The sequence below is a fragment of the Callithrix jacchus genome, chromosome 4, assembly GCF_049354715.1.
Source record: "Callithrix jacchus isolate 240 chromosome 4, calJac240_pri, whole genome shotgun sequence".
In the NCBI taxonomy this organism is placed as follows: domain Eukaryota; kingdom Metazoa; phylum Chordata; class Mammalia; order Primates; family Cebidae; genus Callithrix; species Callithrix jacchus.
In genome coordinates this window covers 54,390,684-54,415,234 of record NC_133505.1, presented here as the reverse complement: position 1 = coordinate 54,415,234, position 24,551 = coordinate 54,390,684, and the positions used below count along the sequence as shown (strand labels likewise).

General features: G+C 42.2%; 1 protein-coding gene across 2 annotated transcripts in view; it reads left to right on the top strand.

Annotated features, from left to right (window-relative positions):
* The window catches only part of CLIC5 (chloride intracellular channel 5), a 181,809-nt gene that overhangs the window by 100,900 nt on the left and 56,358 nt on the right, over positions 1–24,551 (top strand). For both annotated transcript variants that reach the window (XM_054254055.2, XM_008994525.5), the window contains exon 2: positions 22,742–22,851. In XM_054254055.2, the coding sequence (XP_054110030.2) occupies positions 22,742–22,851 (110 nt within the window). The remainder of the gene's footprint in view (positions 1–22,741; positions 22,852–24,551) is intronic.

The following is a 24,551-nucleotide window of genomic DNA, read 5'->3' as shown; positions in this document are numbered from 1 at the left end:
GATGGTACTGAACCCCTATTTCATAGTAAGAGAAATGAAGGCTCCAGCTAATTTGGTTCAGGTTGTACAACGGTTGCAACTTGGAGATCGACAGGTAACATCTTGTCTTATTCTTTGTAATCTGATAGATTTAAAGCACTTTTCAAGACTTTTTTAAGATTAGCAACATAACTATATACATATATATTTAAAAGAAATGTCTATATTAATAGAGACCAAGAAAGAAGCAAGCATTTGCCTGCCCAAGCGAGAATCTGAGGCCATCACTGGTTCCTGGCACAGTGGGGGTGTGTGTTGGACAGCCCCTGTTGACCTCACCACATGCATTTTAACTTTGACAGAAATACTTTTGTTTCGGTTCCATATTGAATGACAGGAGTTATGTGGGCATCACTTTAGGAGCTCATTACTCTTTGGCACCTAGGTTACTTTCTATTTCATTAAAAGTCTTTCTTTCATCCTTATTTGCCATTCTCCTGTATCTGCTACATGGCAGACCAGTGGGCTTGAATTTGCTAGAACCTTCAGTCCCCAGGTCAGCCTGACCGCCGAGTGTGCCTCACCAAAGCTACATCCTGCTCACTCTCCAGTTCTAAATCAGAGCCTTTGGAGGCACAAGTAAAGGGCCCCAAGGGAACATCAGAGGGGTTTTCCCCTTCATATTTTCTTCTTTATCACCTTCCTTTTGGTACACTTTATTTCCTTTAAAATTAAAAATACAAGATGACTGTGACAACTGAAGCCTTAAGAAATACATAGGTCTACAATCTTTTATCTGTAATCCTGAAATTTAAAGAGCTCTGAAAACTCTAAATTCTTTTGTAAGTTTGTGGAAATTCACTTGGAGGCAAACTGCCTTGAACTTTAGAGATGATTTGGTCTCTTTTTGCCCCACTTGCTGCTGCAGAGATGTTATTATAATAGACTTGATTACAGCAGCTTGGTGTCCCAGAACCTGCAGGGGGTGGGGATGGGGTTACACATGCATCCACACATGTTACCTTTCTACATTCCAAAATACCTTGAATTTTGAAACATATTTGTTCACAAGTGTTTCAAATATTTCTTTACTTGAAACCACATAAAGAAAATATGAAGACTCTCCTTTCACACACCCCTTGAAGGCATCCTCCTGAAGAAACTAACGTTATCAGTACCAGGTCCCACCCTCAACTCCTTATGGTGTATATATATAACCCTGATGTCTAGAATGGTATTTCCTGTCTCTAGATAGATAGATAGATATCCCAGTATATATCTATATCAATATATATATAGAAAGAGAGAGAGAGAGAGAGAGAGAGAGAGAGAGAGATAGGTAATACCATTTTAGGAAAGATAGGAAATATACCATTCTAGAGAGATAGGAAATACCTCTCTGTGGCTAATTTTTGTATTTTTAGTAGAGACGGGGTTTCATTGTGTTGAGAGAGAGAGAGAAATTATTATTACCATAATAATTGCATGTACCATATATGTGTGTGTGTATATATATATGTATATATGTGTGTGTGTGTGTGTGTGTGTGTATATATATATATATATATATATATATATATATAGAGAGAGAGAGAGAGAGAGAGAGAGAGAGAGAGAGAGGGGCAGGAAATACCACTCTAGACATCAGCCTTGGCAAAAAAAAGAAAAAAAGGGAGATGTATATATATCCCCTCTCTCACACACACACAATCATGAACACATACAGGGTTTGGTTTTTAAATGCAAAAACGGATCACACTGTTCATATTATTTTGTCACTTGCCTTTTTCTCCTACTGCAATGCTCCCTCTAGAATAATATATAAGAATTGAACTTATGCATTATTATTATTTTTTTTTTTTTGAGATGGAGTTTTGTTGTGAACTGAAGGCAAGCCTGGGAATCTCGTCCAGCGAGAGGGTCCCAAACCTGGAAGAGGGCGTGTGCAGAAAGAAAGGAGACAGAGAGAGGAGGGGTCTGGAGGACTGGATGGGCTATGCTCATACAGCGATTTTATTTGTGCAGTCGGTTTCCTTATATACTTTTTTCTTTAACATCATTACCTCAATGCAGATCATTACTCAAACAATAAAAGGAACAGAAAATTCCTTGGGGAATGATTCTGAGGAACTGTCAAAGGGAACAAATACTAATTTAAAAGATCAAGGGGGAAATAGGTGATGCTGATTATCGATATTGTCAGAACAATCAGTAACTTGGATAACAATCTTTGATTAACTAGAAGTCACAAGCTCAGCAGTAAACCGTGCATCTGCGAGAGACAAGGACAGCAGGGGAGGTCGCCAGGCTGAAACAATGCTGGTAAACAAAGTCTTAGATCAGGAGCCAGAAAGGGGAACACAATACCCAATTAACTCACTTCAGCGTTCACCTAGCCATTATCTCATCGGCCAAGAAGGCTGAGGATAGTGTCCTGCTTCTTAATTTCCTCTTTCTTTATAGCTTGACAGCCTCTAGCCAGGGTATGTGTAAGGGATCAAGGTCACCTAATGGCGGAGGCCAAGTTGTTAGACTCTCGCAGGGGCGACTCCCACAGAGTTTCACTCTTGTTACCCAGGCTGAAGTGCAATGGCGCGATCTCAGCTCACCGCAACCTCTGCCTCCTGGCTTCAGGCAATTCTCCTGCCTCAGCCTCCTGAGTAGCTGGGATTACAGGCATGCGCCACCATGCCCAGCTAATTTTTTGTATTTTTAGTAGAGACGGGGTTTCACCATGTTGACCAGGATGGTCTTGATCTCTTGACCTAGTGATCCACCCGCCTTAGCCTCCCAAAGTGCTGGGATTACAGGCTTGAGCCACCACGCCCGGCCCCAACTTATACTTTTTAATAGCTGTATACTATCCTATCATATGGTTATATACATTGTAATCAACTATTCTGTCAATAATGAACATGTTTTCATAGTATTTTGCTTTTAAGAATCAAATATTAGTGATTATATTGTAAAAGAAAAATGTGTCTACAGGGTTTAATCCATTTTATGTATGTTGGTATGTTGGTTGGTAAAAAAAACAAAAACAAAATAAAACAAAAAACAAGACCCACAAAATGTGTTTCTCAAACCCTGAGACAAAGGATGCTTATTTTAAAGGATAAAAAGAGGCCAGGCACAGTGGCTCACACTTGTAATCCCTGCATTTTGGGAGGCCCAGGTGGGCAGTTCATGAAGTCAGGAGATGAATACCATTTTGGCCAACACAATGAAACCCCATCTCTACTAAAAATACAAAAATTAGCCACACGTGGCAGCACAGGCCTGTAGTCCCAGTAATTCGGAGGCTGAGGTAAGAGAATCGCTTGAACCCAAGAAGCGGAGGTTGCAGTGAGCCAAGATTGCACCGCTGTGCTCCAGCCTCAGCGACAGGGCAAAGACTCCATCTCAAAAACAAACAAACAAAGGAGTTAGTGAAAAAAGAGTTATTTTTCTGCAACTAGCAGGCTTTCTGTGAACTAGAAATTACACAGGTGGACTGCTAAGCCGTTACACTGCTCAGCCACGGGCATTGGGAGCTCGCAGGACAGCACCTTTAGAGAGCCCAGTTCGCTAACCCAGCCATGTCATGTTTCCATAACTTAACCCCTGGAGGGAGGGTCTGTCTGACATCTGACTGGTCCAACAGGCGAAGAGGCAGGTAACTTCAGTGGGTAGAGGATGGGGCCTGTTCAAGATGAACATGCTCAGTCACTCTAGGTTCGATTGGCTTCTAACAGACAAGCCAAGTCATGGAATTTCAATGAATAATTTAACCTCAGCTCCAGTTTCAGCTTCAGTGTTCACTTGCAGCACCTGGCTGCCATTGTTATTTGCAAGCAGGCTCCTCCTCTACACGAGGTATGGAAATTTGGCTGAGATTCACTGACATTTCTAGAACACAGTAGGGCCAGATTACTATGAACAAGAGTGGAGATTTTCATTTCTCCTAATCAGGAATTATGTGAAATCCAGATGTGCAAAGATGTACTTTTTACGAAGAAGGAAAGCTGGCTATCACTGACCAGATGCATCAGTTATCAAGGTCTTCTGATTGTTGCTGTATGAGGCCTTTATCTTGCAAAGGTTCTGAGGACCAGCCTTCTCAAACACTAAAATCACCTAGAGGTCTTGTTGAAAATGCAGGTTCTGATTCAATAAGTGTGGGGCAGGCCTGAGAATCTGCATTTCTAATGCACTCCCAGAGGATGCTGATGTTGCTGGTCTGTGGACCTACTCTGAGCAGCAAGGCTGTAGACAACCTAGAATTTCCTCCTACCAAGAAAACTATTCCTTTTAGGGCCATTTCTGGGAGTTCAAGGGGAGAGATAAAAAGCTCTTAATAAGACTTGATTTAGAGATAAACTTATGTTTATTTTCTTAAGCGGACTGTAGAGCTGTAGAACATTGTGTTCTAGCTGGAATTTCAATGCACTAATGAAGACTGGATATGGGAGTGGTAGGTGCCATTATTGTATGTCATCCTTTCAAAGCACCTTTGATCCTCACAGAGAACTTGCGAAGCAAGTGGGCAGCTGTTATTATTCCCAATTTCAGAGATGGAGAGAGCATTGAGGCCAATTCAAGCCATCTTTTTTATTATTATTATTTTCTGGGTGAAAGGATAGAAAAAGACATGTCTTGCTCAAAGCTAGTCACATAATTGCAAGTGCTATTGGGTAAAAGTCCTTCATGCCCATGTTCTGCTTATGGTAAATTTGTTTATAAGCCTTGTTTCTATTCTGCCCTTTGGTATGTCTCTGAGGCAGTGATCTTAGCATGCAGGCTACATTTTGAACAACTAGAGTAACTGTGTCTGGCCCTGAACTGTATCACAGGACTGAGAAGAGAAAAGTAAAACAGGATCTGTTTTGTGACTTAGCAGAAAGAAATTATGTTGCAGAAAGGTGCATAAGAGCTAACTGGGAAGACATAAAGGAAAAGTATGCTTCTTATTTTAGCTTTGTTTGTATCTTTTAATTCTTCAGCAGGCCTCTTCTCTGTGTAAAAGAGCCAGCAGAATTGCATCTAAGGTTAACTTTATAAATAAAACATGTCATCACCAAATAATGCTTACATTCTGTTCTGCTAATCGTAGCTGAGACCTCAGAATTTTCTAGTTCATGTTTCCAGCAGCCTCCTTCAATAACTGGGAGGTGAAGTACAAGTTGTAATGCTTCTTTGCCATTCCCGAGCCTCTATCAAAAAATCATGTGAAGGGGCTGATCCTAAACATTAGATAGGATCTAGAAGACTATCTGTCATTAATGCTTGAAGGTCATCACGTAACAACATCTGTTCTAAACATAGTCCAACAATAGCAGGCTTCCTTCCTTAGATAGGTCTTGTACGTGAAGGAAAGTTGTCGGCACTTTTGCTCATCCTGGCTTACAATAGTAGAAATAGTTTGGTGGGGCTGGGGGTGGAGATGAGATAACCATAGTAAAATTTTTCAAAAAACAAGTGCAACTATCCTGTTTGGTACCTTCAAACTAAATGAAATAAAGTGATATGCTTTGTTGATTGTCAACGATTACACACACTTCTACTCCAGACCTATGGATGGAACAATCTCATCTAGAACTGGAAATGCATTTTCACATGGCTGATTTGAGGGATCCACTCTGTGGATAGTAGTATTAGAATGTGGTTTCCAAAATACAGTTCTTTTTGTGCTTGTGAACTTGAATGCCCCAAGAACATCATATAAAATTTTAAGACTTACAGAAATGACTCAGTAGAAGAAAAGAACAATTTCTGCACCTCATTTATTTTGGAATCTACCAATGGAGCAGTTTTGTATTTCTATAATGGCCACTTTCAGTTTTTTCTCCTAGATATAAAGTGGAGAATTTACATTAGAACTTTTCATAAGCAGAGATCGCCTCTGACTCCTTTGAGCCCAATGAACAAGTGAGCATAAAGACAAGCAGAGAATTTAGATCTAAGCATTATCTAGTTGTCCCTTCATTTCATAGGTAAGGGTGCAGAAGGCCAGACTGAGGCCATGACTTGCTCAAGGGCACATTCATCTTGCAGAACAACTGGGAGCAGTATGCAGGTCATCTGACTCCCCCTGGTCAGGCAGAAAAGCAGGGTGGGCAATCCATCTCTTATAACTGCAAATAAATTGTGAAAGAAAATATGGTAGGGCTTGGAAAAATTCCCTTTTTGAAAATAACCACTGACTCCTTCATCTCAGGTTGTGGCTTCCTGGGTGAGGGCCTGGAGTATTGTGTGTGTGTGGTATAATTACTGGGGAGGTTTACTTTTTTATGGGAGTACAATAAAGAGAACATTTCCTGCCTTAGTCTGCCATTTGAAAAAGATTTTCATTTCCCCTTTTGGCCTGGAGATTACAAAAGACAGACTCCTTTCCAATTACAACTCAGCCTGAGCTTGAACATATAACTCAGCCAGAAGCAAGTTCAAATTGATTTTTTTCAAAGCTGAGAAAAAGAAATTGGGTCTTTTTTTTCTGGCTTTGTTTTTGTCTGTAACTGTGAGGCTGTTTTCAAAGCTCCTTTCTAAAGCAGAAGATACAATCATCCAGGACTAACTACAGTCTTCACAGTAAGTTCTATAGGAGCTCAAAAGAAATTCATTGGGTGGGCCCATGTGACAGGGGGCACTTGCCTGGGAGGCACATTTCTCTGTTGCACGTTGGCAGAGAAGGACTTGCCCCAGACCTGTGACCTTCAGTGTGCTGGTTGTGGGTGGGAAGAGGGAAGAAAGAAGGAGGAATGGGTCCAAAGGGCAGAGTGACCTTGAAGATGGCAAATGTGCTGAGTGCTTTCAGCCAGTTACTGTGCCCCCATTTTACTTGTGTTATATCCCCTAATCCTCCCAATCACCCTCGTGGGGAAAAGAAGGAACATGGTGAGAAGGGACAGCTCCACAGCTTCCCTTCTATCCTTCCCCTGGAGCTCAGGAGCTGCAGTAGGAATGTGGCTTTCTGCCTTTAACCTGAGTAAATAAATCCTCCACAATTAAAAAAATAACTCGATGAGAACCCATACCCTACAATAACCAGACAGACTTTTTCTTCCTCTGTCTCAGCAGTTTACTCTTTTAAGGGAATAAAATGACAGATAAGCAAGGCTTAGCAGAAATGTCTCTCTGAAGATGATTTTCCGAAGGATTCAGTTCTGTTTCTCCTATCTTCCGTGATTATGTCTAAATTACCTATGACAATGATTTTGACTGAGATTTCAGTCATCTCCATTCAATAGCCAACTCCACACCCTAGTGATGGTCTATGCGGCCTTGAAAAAGTCATCTAAAATTTTTGAACCTCAGCTGCCCTAGTCTGAAGGAGTTGGATAAAGCAGGAAGGGGTGGGGGATGGGGACAGCCTTCCAAAAAAGGATGCTTCTTCAATGGCTTTTTAAAGTAAGGTGCTGAAAATACTATGGAAAGATGCTAGAGGGAAGCTGTGAGAAGGCAGATCTCTGAAGCAGCTGGCAAAGGTGGTTACAGGTGGTTCTTTTTTATGACCTGATTTTCCTTGCAATCTAGGGTGTTGGCCCCTCTCCTGCAGACCCAGTTACTTGTGTTTTCGGGATAGAATGCTAGTCCACAAGCTCTTTTGTCTTCTCAGCAAACATTTATCCAGCCCTTGCTGTGAGCCACCCATGGTGCTGGGAGAGAGGACTGTGGTACCTTGTGGAGTCTCTATTCAGCCATTAGAATTCTTAGATGCTAATAAAAGATTTAGTGATTTTCACATTCTCCTAGCTACAGTTTAGGAATAGAGCTTCTTTCAAGACCATCTTTTCTAATTTATCCACTTTACAAATAACAAGATTAAGGTCCAAAGAGGAGAAATTACTTGCCCCAGATCACACAATTCTTTGTGCCAGAACTAGGTCTGGAACGCAGGACTCTTGATCTTCTGTTTTTATTACATTGCCCTGTTTCGCTTAAAGGGCTACCCAGGGAATTCAGTTCACCATGGAACATCCTGCTTCTCCAAACATTCTTGCTATCAAAGATCTTACTGCAAAGTACAGGAAGATGTCACTATTCCAAATTCATAGCACTCACATTAACGGCAAAGCTTAAACATTCCTGTAGTCACCCGCATCTAATTAATTAAAAAGAAATGTGTTGTTGTTTTTGAAGTCTTACCCTTCCAACCAGCCTTGAAGTAATTTTAAACAGAGAATTGTAAGTGGAAATTAAGGCAGCTTTGTGATGAGTGCCTACCCTTTGGTCTGGGGCACCCATTGTGTAACCTAGTCTTTCAGCGCTGCAGAAGTAACAAGTTGGCAGGATCTCACATAGGAGGTAATATGTAAAAACCTAAATGTCTGGTTTCAGGACCTCAAGGAAGCTGTTGTTGCCCTTCTTTCTTCTCTCCCAGTTCTTTAATCACTTTCAGGAGGACACCTACAACCTTACCATTGAAGCTTCATCTCCTTGCTTATATCTGGGCCATGACAAATAAAAGTACCCCAGGAGGAATACGTGCTTAGCAGTTATCAACAATTCATACTTAAATATGAATGGTTTCAGAGTTGGCATTGAGAGATACAAGTGAGCAAGAGGCATGCTGGCCAAGGGTGACTGAGGGGTTTAAAGGCCCATGATGGTGGAAATAGCAGATTGGGGAGACACAGAGACCCCAGAAGATGAGCATTTGACTGCCTTGTGGCTTTGATTGTAACTGGGCTGGGGTCCTCAGAATGGAGGAAGAAAGGGTACTGGAGAATTCCTGCATGGGTTTTCCTGATAGAGCATGAACAAGATCTACTGCTTGCAATTCCCTGCACATCTGCTGATGTGGTTTGAATGTGTGTCCCCTCCAAATCTCATTTGGAAACGTCATTCCCAATATTTGCGGTAGGGCCTGGTGGGAGGTGTTTGGGTCATGGGGGTGGTTCCCTCCTGAATGGCTTTGTCCTCTCTCCGTGGTAATGAGTGAGTTCTCACTCTGATAGTTCACAGGAGAGCTGTGGTTTGAAGGAGCTTGGTTCCTTCTCTCTCTCTCTCTTGCTGCTGCTCTTGCTATAGAAAGTGCCCGCTCCCATGTTGCTTTCCACCATGATCATAAACCTCCTGAGGGCCGACCGCGGTGGCTCAAGCCTGTAATCCCAGCACTTTGGGAGGCCGAGGCGGGTGGATCACGAGGTCAAGATATCGAGACCATCCTGGTCAACATGCTGAAACCCCGTCTCTACTAAAGATACAAAAAATTAGCTGGGCGTGGTGGCGCGCGCCTGTAATCCCAGCTACTCAGGAGCCTGAGGCAGGAGAATTGCCTGAACCCAGGAGGCGGAGGTTGTGGTGAGCCGAGATCGCGCCATTGCACTCCAGCCTGGGTAACAAGAGCGAAACTCCGTCTCAAAAAAAAAAAAAAAAAAAAAGATAAATAAATAATAAACCTCCTGAGGCCCCAACCAGAAGCTGGGCAAATGCTGGCACCACACTTGCACAGCCTGTAGAACCGTGAGCCAATTAAACCTCTTTTCAGCATAAATTACCCGTTCTCAGTTGTTTCTTTACAGCAACACAAAAACGGCCTAATACACCTGCATTGTGCAATCTCGCCTCCAGGCATGTGCTTCTGCCTTGATGTCCTTACTTACTGCTTTGCCTGAATAAACTCTCTTACCTTTGAGGCTCATCTTAGGCATCACTGCTTCCCCAAATCCTTCCCTGAACCCTTAGGTGGCCTCCTTTCTGTTCCCATTCAACCCATGCTCTACCACTACTGGACTTTAGTGATGACCTGGCCATCATCTCTTTACCTTTTGCTGCCTCTGTTGTATAACAGCTTCTCAAGAGAGGGACCATGTCCCATTCATCACTACATCCCAAGTCTCTGGCAGCAAGCAGGCCCTTGGTGAAGATGCACATCCCGCTGTGTGGATCCACCCTGCCCAAGTGGCCAAATGCCTGCAGATGGTTGAGAGTGGAGATAAACGCCTGCTGGTACTCCACATAGCCAGGAAAGCCCCAAACAGTACCTTATGAGGACTCTACATTTTTAAAGAAGCCACATTTTTCACCACAGCTGATTAGAGGAAAGTGGCTGGAGAGAGGGAATGTGGTTGGATACATAGGGCCTGTGGTTGACCACGTGAGAACTTGAGCCCAGTGGCTAGAGTTTCTGTACCTGGTCATCACACACTCCGTCAGCCTCAGGGAAGGCCCACCTGGCAGAACTTAAGAGTTCTGTGTGGAGACACAACCACAAAAACATCAGTTGGCTCATGAAGCCCTTGGTTTTGTTTATGGCTGCACTGACTTGAGGTTCTCCAGATGTCTTTATCCAAAATATGCTCTCTGTTCCCTTAACAACTCAAAATGGTACACTTCCTTCAGGGCCTGAGTGAGGATGGGAGGTCTAGAAGAACTGCATAGAAATTCCAGGCACAGTGGTTCATGCCTATAATCCCAGTACTTTCGGAGACCAAGGTGGGTGGATTACCTGAGGTCAGCAGTTCGAGAGCAGCCTGGCCAACATGGTGGAACCCCATCTCTACTAAAAATACAAAAAAATAGCTGGGTGTGGTGGTGGGTGCCTGTAATCCCAGCTACTTCGGAGGCTGAGGCAGGAGAACCACTTGAACCCGGGAGGTGGGGGTCGCAGTGAGCCAAGGTTGTACCACTGCACTCCAGCCTGGGCAACAAGAGCAAAACTCTGCCAAAAAAAAAAAAAAAAAGAAGAACAGCATAGAAATGGGGTGGGAAGTAGGAGTGGGGCCAGGATGTGAAGGAGTTTCCAGTTTAGATAAGGAAAAAGGAAACAAAAAGAGGAGGGAGAAACAACATCCAAGTGCTACGTCAGTGCTTGGTCTAGCCTGTCACACATGTCCCAAACCCAGATTCTGTGTGTCTGCAGGGGAACCAGGGAGCTCATTTGTTTCTTTGCTTGTTTATTTTTTAACAAGCTCCTTTGGTCAACCTGTTGGACATCTCCCACTGTGAGCACCACTAGGTCAGAAGTTGTCAGTCTTCACTGAACGTTATTATCACCTTGAGAACTTTGAGGGAAAAGAATTCTGATGTCTGAGCCACACCCCAGACTAATTAAATCAGAATATCTGAGCGTGGGACCTGGACATTCCAGTTTTTAAAATGCTTAGTTGAGTGGAAATTTCAAGCTCTAAAAATGTATTTGTAGACATGTTATAAACTAGTAATTTTGCAAACACTTTTTTCATAAGTTCTCAGATGTACATGACCCTAATTAATAAGCCTCGTGACTCAGGTTTCATTTTAATGTCATAAGCTTTTAATTTGTAATATTTGAGTTTGGGATGGATGAGTGATTATTGAAGCCAACAGAGAGCTAGGATGGCAGACTCTAGGATCTCTCTAAAGTCTTTCCAGACCAGCTTATCCTATTAAGAGGCTATATTCAAAGCTCAACATTCAGACAACCAGAACAGAAGGGAGGATGAGTAATAATTGAGGAATCTCAGCTATCTCAGGATCCCAAACACCAACCTTGGTGGGAGTAGCAGAGCTCAATGTCAAGATATGCTTGTTTGGTGTGAATATGATAGGAATTGCAGGCTTATTCCTTAAATGTAGGGAAAATGGATTCATGATCAAGAGCTGAAATTAATTTCCATGGCATCTTGGGTAACAAATAAAAATATGTCAAAGGAGGAAAGCAAAGCTTTTGACATTGGCCTCATTAAGTGGAAATCATGTTTCCTCCATTAGGATGGGGATCTCTAAGGGAGGCTTAAATGAGGAGACCTCTTCTTCAAATTAAACCAATGTGGAAAGGAGTTAGGCTATACATTTGTATGGCTCTTTGGTTTCCTGTGTTTCGGTACATTTCCGAGGTGGAAGAATTCAAGATTTCAGCTTTCCTGATCCAAGCATTGAAAGCCATAATCAGGACTGAAGAATAGGGCGACAGTACCTTAAATATTTGTGACACATTTTTCTGGATATTGGGAGAACACAAGGCTTCTAGTAAACTTCAATAGAAAACTTTCAGGAATTTGTCCCAGACCTGATCCCTTAGCTTCATCCATCTATATTCCTTGGGTCCCAGCCCTTCTTATCTTTGACTCTCGAGAAAAGTATCTGGTTGAAGGGTGTTGCTTCGCACAGAAACTCAGTGGTCTTGTAGAAAACAGACATGCATGTAGCTATATTGTACCAACAGCTAACCAAACATGAGTCACTTTCCCCTCTCTCCCTTCATAGTAAATTCATGACTGACCTAGTTTAGGAACACTCTCCTCTGGCCAATGAACAGTAGCTGTAGTTCTTCCTGTATTTGCTTTCCTTGTTGAATTTATTGCTTCATACACAAAACCCTGAACACCAAGGTGTTGTTGAACCTTTGTGCCATCAAAGAGAGGTCTGTTGACTCTTCACCAAGGCATAGCATTTCCTCAACAGCATGTTTAACAGCTCTTCCTAAATGTTTGTCTTCTGTGGCCATAATGATAACAGCTGTAAATGTATAAAATAAATACTGTATGTTTTATACACATTGTCACCCAATTACATAACAACTCTGCCACCAATTTGAAGATAAGGGACCTGAGGCTAAGTGTGTATGTGAGTTGTCTGCTGAGTAACAAACCAGCCCAACACTTAGTGGTATCAAGCAATGACAATATTTATTTTGTTCACAAACCTGCAGTTTGGCCAGGACTTGGTGAGAACGGCTAATTTTACTTCACTAGGTATCATTCGGGACAGTTTAAAAGCTGGGTGCTGGAATAATCTGAAATATCATTTATTCTCTTTTCTGGTTGTTGAGGCAACATGTCAGCTGAAAACTTACCTAAGACTATTAGCTGGAACCCTACAGAGAACCACTTCATGTACTCTGGGCTTCCTCACAACATGGTGGCTGGGTTCTGGGGCAAGCATCCCAATAGAGACAGAGAGAGAGACAGGCTGAAACTGTATCACACCTCTATTACTTAATCTCAGAAGCCACACATTGTGTCACTTCTATCATATTCCATGTATCCATCCAGCCACAAAGACTTATCTGATTTTAAATAGAAGTAAATGTGGACTCCACCTCTATCTGGAACAGTGGAAAGGTTCTAGAGGGCATATGGGATTGGGAATAGTACTGCAGACATTTTTTTCTGCTGGTTGGTGGCAGGACAGTAAATTGAACCAAGTTTTCATGAGTCTATACAATAGCCTTAACACTGTACCACAGTATGCTGTGAAGTTGAGGACTGAAACCTGCCTCTACTGCAATGGAATTTAGCTGTTAAATATTACACCTGGGCTAGTGCACAGAAACAGCCAAACTTAGAGGCAGAGAGTATGAACTTTGGGCTCTCCCCAAGACATAGTGCAGATTTATAATATTAAGATATGAGAGCCGTTCTGCTTTCCCAAGATTGGTGAAATCACTTGGAAGACATACCAAGGCCATAAAACTTACATTTCTTGAGTACTTACTGGGTTCTGAGAGTAGATAAATAAAGCAAATCACTGAGTCACATTCATGCTAATGGAGCATAGCAACTAGGTTATTGGAAGGGCAGATCATTTAGTTTTAAAAAAATAGTAATAACAAGGCATATCATCTGATTCTTATTCATAAGAAAACCTCAAGTGTCTAGTAACTGGTGAGATATTTAATTGAAATGAGGCAAATTCTAGAATAACATATAATATTGGAGTGAGACAGGCTAGGCAGTGGAACTAACAAGGAAGACTTGAACCAAGCAAGCCCTACAGCCTTTCAATATTTTCCCTTGTTTTCTTTCCTTCTCTGACTCTCCTTTCTGCCTTAAAAAAAAAAAAAAAAAAAAAAAAAAAAAGCTTAGGGTAAGCAGCATGTTTATAGGCCTAGAAGCCAGAGTAATTGCTGACTTGGGAAGGACAATCACATTCTCAGGAGTAGATAAGTTCTCCAAAGAGCACCAAGCATGGAGGGGAAGAGTGGTGAGCAGGGAGGGCAAATGTCAGAAAGAGGAGGATGTCAGCAAGAAGAATAAGGGGCCACATGCAGAGCCAGTACATAATGTGCAGCACCTACAGCCAAACAAAAATGAGGGATCCTTTGCTCCAAAATTATTAAGAATTTCAGCGTAGCAACCGCAGAGTGTTAAACCAGGTGTGGGGCCCCCTGAGACTGCACAGACTGCCCGCCTGTGAAGCTGGCCCCTGCCCTCTGAGAGGCATCAAATGGCAAAGGAGGCTGCAGATGGCTGAGCTTTAAGAAGAAAGGGTAGTCAAAAGTTTTAGCTGTAAGACAAATATCAGGCAGGATGAAGACACAAAGGAAAAAAGAAAAGGAATTGATTAATCCAGGAAGAGATGGAAAGAGAACAATTTCAGAAGTTGTTAAACAGAAGCAGGGCTGGCAAAAGGTTTAAAAGAAACCTATTCATTTATTCAAATAGTGGGACATGAAAGAATAGGAAAGAAACCATGTGGGAGTAGAAAGAAGGGGCTGGGAGAAGGGGCAGTGCTGTGGAGTTGGAAAGGTTAGTTCTTTCTCAGAGAGTGTGTGAAGCACAGAGGGTGAACAGACACTCAGTGGCAGATGGACGTAAAGCTCAAGGCAGGCTGAAGATGGACACCCCCACAGCGCAATGAACACGGTGGCATTGTGCAACACAAAAAGTTGTAGGCAGCCTTGGGCTCAAGCCACCATCAGACCAGGCTAGTTATGCATCAAAGGCACCACTGGACCCTGCTTGCTTAGAGGCATAAACCAAGGAGCCTGGTAAATCTGGAGCCTTCAAATCCTTTTGGGAGGGGATGTGCATACAACTGTATTCAGTTGTTTAGAAAACCATCTGGTAAACTAAGGTGCAGATAATAGATACTGAATTAAGAGATTACCTGAATCAAGAAAAATGTTATATACTTCGGCTGAAATGGTTAATTTTATACATCAACTTGGCTGGACAATAGTGCCCAGATATTGATGATACATTATTCTGGATGCTTCTGTGAAGGTGTTTTTTTGGATGACCTTAACCTTAAAATAAGAAAGTAAAGTAGATTGCCCTCTATAGTGTGGGTGGGCCTCAGACAACAAAAGACTAACCCCCTCTGAAGAATAGCGAATTCTGCCAGCAGGCCGCCTTTGAACTCAAACTGCAGCTCTTCCACGGGGCTCCAGTCTGCTGGCCTACCCAAGCCTCCACAACTGTGTGAGCCAATTCTGTAAAATGAATCTCTCTCTCTCTCTCCACACCCCTGTTAATATATATTATATATAATATTATGTTACTATAATTTATTCTATAAAGATAAGATGTGTATGTGTTTCTCCATATATAGTAGTTATAACAGGATATGTATGTGTGTATGTATATATACATACATATGTACATGTATATCTATACGCACATACACACATTCATACATACTGCGTTGGTTCTGTCTCTGAAAACTCTGACCAATACACCTAGAAATCTTTATCTCACATTGTAGAGGTAGGTAGCGGTCTACATAGAGCTGATTTCAGCCTAGATGTTCAACTGCAGCTAAATGTTGAGGATTTCTGTAGCCTCAAATTTACACCTGTTACCTGTTTCTTGAATGAAAAGTGACCTCAGTGAATTAGGCCTTTTGTGGCTTCTGAGAAAAGGAATGCTGAGTTCTTCAAGGGTAGACCTCTCTATGCTCATGTGGATTACCCACCACCAAGTCCCATCCCTGCTAATTGAAGTCTTCCATGTGGTATTAAAAAAATGGCAACAATTAGGAATGTTGTCTGGCTTACACTAATTAAAACATGGGCAGCCGGAAATAGGGATATAAAGGAAAGTTCTTTGTCTAAACGGTTTAGATGAGTTATTGTGTTTAAAGAAAATCCTCTTCATGTGGCCTTTGCCACTTTGCCACTCTTTTCTGGAAGACAACAGCCAACATGATATGCTCAGAACTAGGAGTCAGGAGTTAGCGCCCTGATTCTGCTACGGGAACAGGCTGTGCAACCACGGGCAATTCATTTAACCTCTGTGGGCCTTTCTTTACCAGCAAAAAGAAAGAGCTGGAGTATATCATTCCTGAGGTCAGTTACAACCCTACTGTTGTATAATTTTTACCTATACATTTAATAAAATTATTTAATCACTTGAGTCCTCAGGGACAAATTTCATGGGCGTCAGCAACAAAAAGTGGAAATGTGACATAAATGGTGACTTAATTATCTTTCTTGAGAAAACTGAGGTTTATTTCCTAATACCTCATCCAGGACTTAAACTTGCCAAGTTTTAAAAGATGTCGAAGGTCTTGAAAATCTTACATTTTGAAAGAACAGACATTTAAGCCTCTGATGTAGTCTGGGTCCAATCAGGAGTGGAAAAACCACACAGTAGGTTAAACAGGAGAAATTCAACACGAAGTATTAACTATGATAAAAGAGTAACCATGACTTATAAGGAAACTCTCTATGGTACCCTAGGGTTGAGAGAGAGGAGCTGGGGAAGGAGAAACTCAGAACTTGGCACAGAAGCTCACTAGTTTGGTCAGGCCAGAGCTGCTCAGGAGTTGCTGGGCAAGCAATAGGCCATTCCCCAGAGTCCAGGCAGGGAGCAGGCAATCAGCACTGGTACAGCATGGAGCGGGATCCATGTGTCAGTGGGGAAGGCCTTCAGGACACATGGGGCTTACAAAGGGAGTGACCAATCTGTGTGGACACCCTGGCCATAGGCCGGCTAGACACAGGCTTAATGGGGGACTTTGGTTTCTGTGTCAAGAATGATGGAAAGGTTATTGCCAGGCAAAGGCTATGAGGTGCCAGGGGTTTGCATGCTGTTTGCAGCCTGTAGCTGGAGTGGCTTTACTGCATGCCCTCACATATATGTTGCCCATCCCCAGATGACACCACAGTCAGAAAGAAAGACTTTTCATCCTGCAGGGCTCCTCTACTTCTCCCTGGTGAGAAAGCCTAACTCTGTGCTCACTCTAAAGGAGAAATGTTTAAAGAAATTCCTCCTGTTCTCACAGAGCATGTATTCAAGTGTGCATTGGAGGTGTAAGGCAATAAATTGATAACTAACACATCTATCAAGCTTCAATGTCATCTGGCCATTTTCTACAATTCCTTCTTGGATCCTCTCTGAATGATTCCTTCCAGTTCTGGACTTGGGTACCTCGAGTGACTTTTGGACAATTATCAGCTTCCCCTTCATTATCTGGAGGTCAAGTGCTACATACCTGGTGTGTTCATGGAATGTCTCAAAACAATGGCTCTCCAATGTTGTTCATGGACTTCTGGGGTCCCCAAGAGGCTTTCAGGGGTTTTAAGAGGTCCCAACTATTTTCAGAGTTATATCAAGATAGTATGCTTCTCTCTCTGGGATTGGCATTTTGTGGGTAAGTTTACTGGTGTTTCAGCACAAATCCAAACACTAGTATCACTTATACTAGTGATCACTTATACTAGTACCAGCCAGTCATGCATGTTCAGGGGGTGAAAAAAAACAGCCTCAATTATGAATGCACTTGATGAAGCAGTAAAAATTATATAATGTGATTAAATCTCTACCCTCGCATACATGTCTTCTAAAGAGTCTGGTTGATGAAATGGGAAATGCACATAGGCTCCTTGGCTGCATTCCAAAGTATGATGCTTGTGGAAGGAAAAGCGATTGTGTGATTGAGTTGCCAGCTGAACCAGCTGCTTCCCTCATGAAGTAGTTTTTGCTTGAAAGAGCAACTGGTTGACATACTGTGCTTACTCAAACTCAGTATTTGTCAGACATTTTCTAGAATATCCATGAAATGAGCTTGTCGTTTCAAGGATAGCAGCTGATAGTATTTATTGCCAATGATAAAATGCAAGTTTTTAAGAGAAAATTAGAATTTTGGAAAGCAGGTTTCTGCCACCATGAACTTGATAGCTTCCCTGTACATAAACTTTTTGGATGAGATTAGTGGTCATACTAATGAATGAGATATTTGTATATTTCGTAATGAAATGTATAGCATTTGGGAGATCTGCATTATGCAGTGAAACAGTTTTTCTCCAAATAACAAATTCGTATCTTACAAAATCATGTAGGCAGGTAAAAGATCCATTCAAAATGCAAGATAGGTGAATGGGTTTTGCTGAATTTCACCAATATGGTTTCAAATTCTATTGATCTACCAATCTTTAAGAAACCACCATGTGTTGAGTTCCTGTATGGCATTAAAGAAGAAAACCCACAATTATCTGAACAGGCCGTTAAGGTACTCCTCCCTTTTCCAGTGACATAGCTTGGATTTTCTTCATATACCTTACCCAGGACGGAAGGATGGTTCATGCCTGTAATCCCAGCACTTTGGAGGGCCAAGGCAGGTGTATCACTTGAGCCCAGGAGTTTGAGACCAGCCTGATCAAAATGGGGAAACACGCCTCTATAAAAAATATATTTTAAAAAAATTAGCTGAGCATGGTGCCATGCACTCACAAGTTCCAGCTACTTGGGAGGCTGAGATGGGAGGATTGCTTGAGCCTGGGAGGCAGAAGTTGCAATGAGCTGAAATAGCTCCACTGCGCTCCAAGACTGGGTGACAGAGCAAGACTGTTTCAAAAACAACAACCGCCACAGAAAGCCCATATGCCCCAACCAAATACCAAGAGATTAAATGTGGAAGCCAATCTATTAAGCCAGATGTTAAAGATTTTGTAAAAATATGAAACATCGCCACTCTTACTAAATATTTTGTTTTTAGAAAATATACTTATTTGCTGTTAAGATATTTATGTTAATATGTACATTTATTACAGCAATTATATAAATGAATAAATAAATATTTAAACGTTTTAGCTTTAACTTACAACACAGTAAATATCAGTAACTATCATCCATATAAGCAAAACCTTTCTGGGATCCTCAATAATCTTTAAAAGCATAAAAGAATTCTAAGACTAAAAAGTTTGAGAACCACGGTCTTAAATAAATCTCCATTTTTCCACTTGAATTTACAAAATTGCAGGAAGTTATAGGTGTAACAGTTGAGGCCAAGAGGAGGTGACTTACCTAAGGTTATTCACATGGTAATGTAGAGGCAGAGATAGGTCTAGAACCACAGTCTCCGGCTACATAAATCAGGCTAGCCATGTATGTATGTATGTACGTATGTATGTATGTATGTATGTAGTGTGTATGCAGGTATTTTAGGTTGATTTTCAGAATGCCAGTGAGAGAATTTTGAGATCCTCAAGCTGCAAGAAGGGAGGGACATTACCCTCCCCTCAACATGCATCCATTTAAACAGGCACTGAATGTGAAGTAAGTTTTAGGTGTCTGTGCTTGTTGCTGCTGAAGACAAAGTAAATAAAACATCAACTATGTTTTGAGGGAACCAAGGTCATCATATATAAAGAGAAATCACATGAAAGCAACTGTATAATAGCATATAATACACAGTATCTAGCATATAACATATGACATGTAATCGTGCAGCCTATATAATTACATTATGCTACCACTACTGGTATTATCATAGGGAATATTATATATGATATGATATTTTATAATAAGTTGTTATATACACTTTATCTAGGAAACAGGAAGTACTTTGGGATTGTAGCTGGCAATTCTGTTCAAAGTAGAATCACAAGCTTGGGAAATTTGCCATTAGCTGTTAATATATATCATTGTCCTTTTGACACTTCTCTGATTGCATTAGTTTCCAAGAAATTGCTATACACAGTATAGCCGACAGCAGCAGAGATTGATTCTCTCACAGTTCTGGAGGCCAGAAGCTCAAAATCAAGGTGTGGGCAGAGCAAGACTCTCTCCAGAGGCCCTGAGAAAGAAACCCTCCTTGTCTCTTCCAGCTTTCGGTGTCTGCCATCAGCCCTTGGCATTCGTTGGCTTGTAGATACATCACTCCAATCTCTGTCTTTATCTTCACATGACTTTGTCCTCTGCATGTCTGTGCCCAAATTTCCCTCTTATCAGGACACCAGTCATGGTGGGAGCCCATCTTAATCCAATATGACCTCATCTTATAGTTGATTCCACCTGCAAAGACCCTGTTGCCCAATAAGATCCCATTCACACATTCCGGGGGGACATGAATTTGGAGGAACATGATTCAGCCTAGGACACTGCTTTTGTGCCAGTTCCTGGCCCTCAGTGCTCAAAATCTCTCTGGAACAAAGTCTACCTGTGTTTTCCCTCACTTTTTAGGGTATGGGGTCCAACTGAACCCCATCTGGTTATTCTCTCTTGATGTTTCAGATGGTCGTCACAGATCATCACATTTAACCCATGAGTTTAACAATGTCTTAGGGCCACAAGGCTGTTGGGTTTTGAAGGGGAAGAGAGGAAGCTGAAAGAAGGACACCCAGACACTGGAGGTAAATGGTAGAATCCTCACATCTTTCTATTGGCCTTTGGCAATTTTTGTTTACTAAACCTGGAATCATAGTTAAATACGAGCTTAATAAGACATAATGAAAACGTAGGGAGCCATGAAGAACACCACACCCCACACTCCTGGCCTAACGGATTGCACATGGACCAGAGGATGTCCATACAATTCAACACTGGCCCTTGCAGCACCTGGGGAGAACATGTTACCTGGCTGGACCCCCAGGCTGGCTCCACGTGTGGCAGCTCAGAGCACTGGATCTCTAGCTAGACCGCCTGGGTTCATCCTTGCTTCACCACGATGATAACCTTAGGCCAGTTATTTCACACTCTGTGCCTCAGTTTCCACATTTGTCAGAGCTGATAATATCCCACTTCACAGGCTTCTCATGAGAAACAAATAAGTTCATAATAGCTGTAAATCCTTTAGAACAATGCCTGACAACATAGACATAAGTTATTACTGTTCACTATATTATTATATGAATTTTTTATGTAATTGAGAATTACAGTTTTTGCTAGTTCCTCCTTCAATTCCCTTATCCTCCCACCACCACCACCAGAGGAAAACAGGTAACAGTATATGGATCTGGCTTCTGCTTTTGTTTTGCTTTTTTTCAATTCTCCTCTTGTTACATCCACTGTAACTGGCCCTGGGGGATTTTTTCCTGTGTTGGGATGTCTTAAAGTACCCAGAACATGGTAGCTGTCAAGTGCTTCTTGAGAAGTTCCTGGGGAATTTACATCATAAACTCAAGTTAGCACCAAGCTATTATTAAATTGATAGCTACCTGTCTGGGTGTGTTTTGTTGGTAACTGTAGCTCCGTGGGCAGGTGTGGTGCCCACACTGTGCCCTCCCACCTTTCTCATTTTATATAACAGAGTCCATGCTCTCTTAAGACTCAGGGGTGGGTCTGTTTCCAGCACTGGGGAAAAGTGAGAACTGAATGGAGAGTGGGGCTTTTGGTGTAGTTAAGAGGGAGGTAGAACAACTGTAATTTCATAGCAATTACATGCAGCCAACACTGTCAAAAGTTCCAGTTTTCCATTATAAACCTGAGTCCCTGCTGGGAGCAATTTCCAAGGTAGAAATAAGTGCACAATCAGGTTCTAATGTATGAAAGAAGGCATCGCTGCCTCCCCATCTGAACGCTCAGCAAAGCAGACCTCAAGGGGGAAAACAGTGTGTTGAGCTTCTGGAATGCATTTGTTTTTGCCCTTTCTTTTGAAAAAGAAAAATCTCAGTAAAGCCCCATTCCTGGTTGCCGGTTGGATTGTTTACAGTTTTGTAGAAGTCTTCAGTACCCAGGCCCACACCTGTCCCCCATGTCAGTGGAACCCTCTACCAGGCCACCTTTGGGGACTGTGGTTTCCAGGGAAACCAACATCAGAGTCTGGAGCGAGTGTTATTTCTTCCTCTGAGTACATGTTGGGGGTCAATAAACCATTGGAATAAAATGAATTCTATAGAGACTGATTCCCCAACCTTTTTTGTTTATTCATATGTTTGCTTGAATTTAATTCTTTGTGAAATTTATGGATCTGCAGCCCACTCAGAAGTGCAGTAAAGATAGACTTGTTTTTCAGACCTTAAAAAGCCTACTATTTTGAGGAAGGGAAAATGAAACAACAGAGGTGCAAGAGCACCCAATTATAATGTTGCTGTTTTTATATTTATTCCTGTCTTATCCCCCTGCCCACCCTACAGAAGGCCGTAAGCTCCTTGGGGGAATGCAATTTTCAATCTCCTGGGCAATTTTCTCCAGTGCCTTGCAGGGAACTGATAGTCAATATGCATTTGTTGAGGAAAAGTGTACTTTAACAAATGAATGGTTTATTGACAGCGAAGGCCAAGTACTAGCCAGCTAAGTGGTGTATTGATTAAAGCCTTTAGCTTCCTGACTATCCTCCAGATAGGGAGATGGGATCAAAGTCTGAGATATTTATATTCATGACGTCCATGTGGAGCAGGGACCAAGGGGTGGGGGAGGGTAGACGACAGAGGAACTTATTTTGGCTAGGTAGCCAAAGGAAAGCATTTCTGATTGTTAGAGCCATCCTCAGAATGAACTGCTTTGAGAGATATCAATACAAATGACTGGTCAGTGGAGACATTCAAGCAGAGACTAGATGCTTACTTGGGAGTGTTGATGTTGGCATTCCAGTATCATTTGTGTCATCAAATGTGATGCTGCAGGTCTCTTTTGACCCCAAGATGCCAGGGTTCTATGATTTCATAAAGTTATGATTCTGCATAATCATCAAGTTCATTTCAGCAAGTATTTATTGAGCCTTTACTTGGTGCTAGCCATTGCCCTCCATGGACATTAAAAAGACAAAGATGAGTAACATCAGGCTACTGCCCTTTGAAGTTGCTGGGGCATGGTTTTAGTAAGCTCTTCTCAGACCTGCATTTGGGCGTTACAATCTTACGTTCCCCTTGCTTATTGCACCTGCCCACTCAGGACACTGGTTCTCTTCTTTCCAGGCTGGAATCGATGGGGAAAGCATTGGCAACTGTCCGTTCTCTCAGCGCCTCTTCATGATCCTCTGGCTGAAAGGAGTTGTGTTCAATGTCACCACTGTGGATCTGAAAAGGTAAAGTACATTGCATTAATGAGGAGTATGTTTAGCTGCACAAACAGAGAACCTTCCATGAACGTGGGCAAAAACCTTCCATGGCTCCCAGCAGCCCCTTGCTCACATTTCATTGTCCAGAACTGTGCTTTAAGGTCCACTCTTAGCTACAAGAGAGTTTGCGAAGACGAGCACCTCACTTGGTGCCCAGCATTTCACTGCCCTGATTAGCAATTTTTGATTAACAAAGAAGAAGGAAGGAATGGACATTGGCTATGCAACTAAGTGTCTGATGCACACAGATGAACATAGATATCTAAAACTGTAGGATTAGTCATTTCAGAAGTACTAAGGCCACCATCCATGGAACCCTAGCAGGACTTCAGGTGTGAGAGTCCAAGTCTTCAGGGAGTTGTGATCCAGACCCTTTCCCATGCTGTGTTCCCACCTTTAGAAGTCCTTGGTGTGATAGCTCTAGATTACAGGCCTGGATGGAGAGTTACGACTGTTCTGTTTCTAAAGTGCAGTTTAGCGACTTACAAACACCAGGAGCCACACTCTTTTCACTCCTACGGAATGTATTCTGTTTCCTGTCTTCCACCTGTTTAAATGTGGAACAGCTCGAGGCTCACTCCCTGAGTGTTCATCTTCTGCCTCTACCTTCATCCCTGGTGAGCCTGGCATATTCTCCCTGTCATCTTTGTGTGAGTTGTTCTACACGCAGAGCCCTGCTATCATCTAGGTATTTCCACTTCTGTTATCATATGTGTCTAACATCGTATACATCAATTTTCATCCTTTCCCTTTGAGTTGAGCTCTTCCTGAATTCCTTTTTTCTTCTATTTTCTAGCCACTAAACACTTCCTGCCCCTTTCTATTGCCACCTTCATTGTTGATCAGCAGCCAAGTCTACAGCATTCTACTGCATTCTCTCTTCCTTCAAACTCTCTTTTTCATTCTCAAAGCCACACTTGATTCAAGTCTCAACATTGCCACCCCGCTGGTCTCATTGTTCTTCAAACTGGTCTTTATCCTTCCTGACTCACACATTCTCTCGTTTTCTCCTCTCTGACCCATCCTTTATATGATTCTAAGGTTATTCTTCCTAAAATAATGCTTTAATCAGGCCACTTTCATGCTCAAAAAACCTTCGATGCTTTCTATTATCCATGGAATTAATACATCCAAAGCCCTGATTTGTCCTTTCCTTTGTTCTTCCCAGCACTCTTTCCCAACGCTTCTCACCATGACCTGTCTACTCTGTCAGGCTAGCCTACTTTCTGCTGTTCTTCTTCCTTCGAGCCTCCATCCCTCGGCCGAACTGCATCCTCTGTCTAAAATAGCCCCTCTCTTCCTTCTTGTCCCTGGCTCCAGGCTGAGCTTCAGCCCCATCCCCTCTGTGAGACCTTCTCATGCCCACCCCACCATGCTCGCAAGCACACCTCTCAAACCAGCCTCCCTCCAGACTCACCCATCACCTGTTGCCTATGTTGCTGTTGCCTTGTGTCATTATTTAGCGTTTCACCAAGTTATGATGTCTGTACCCCTAATGCTTTACAACTGGTGAGTGCTTTCCCATTAAAAAAAAAATCACATAATGTATAATCCTGTGAAGAAGGTCTTACTTCTCTGTGTTGTTTATACAAGGAAACTAAGACAGGTGTATTTAAATGATTCACCGAAGGTGCCAACTAGAAATTAGAGGGGCTAAAATCTCCATC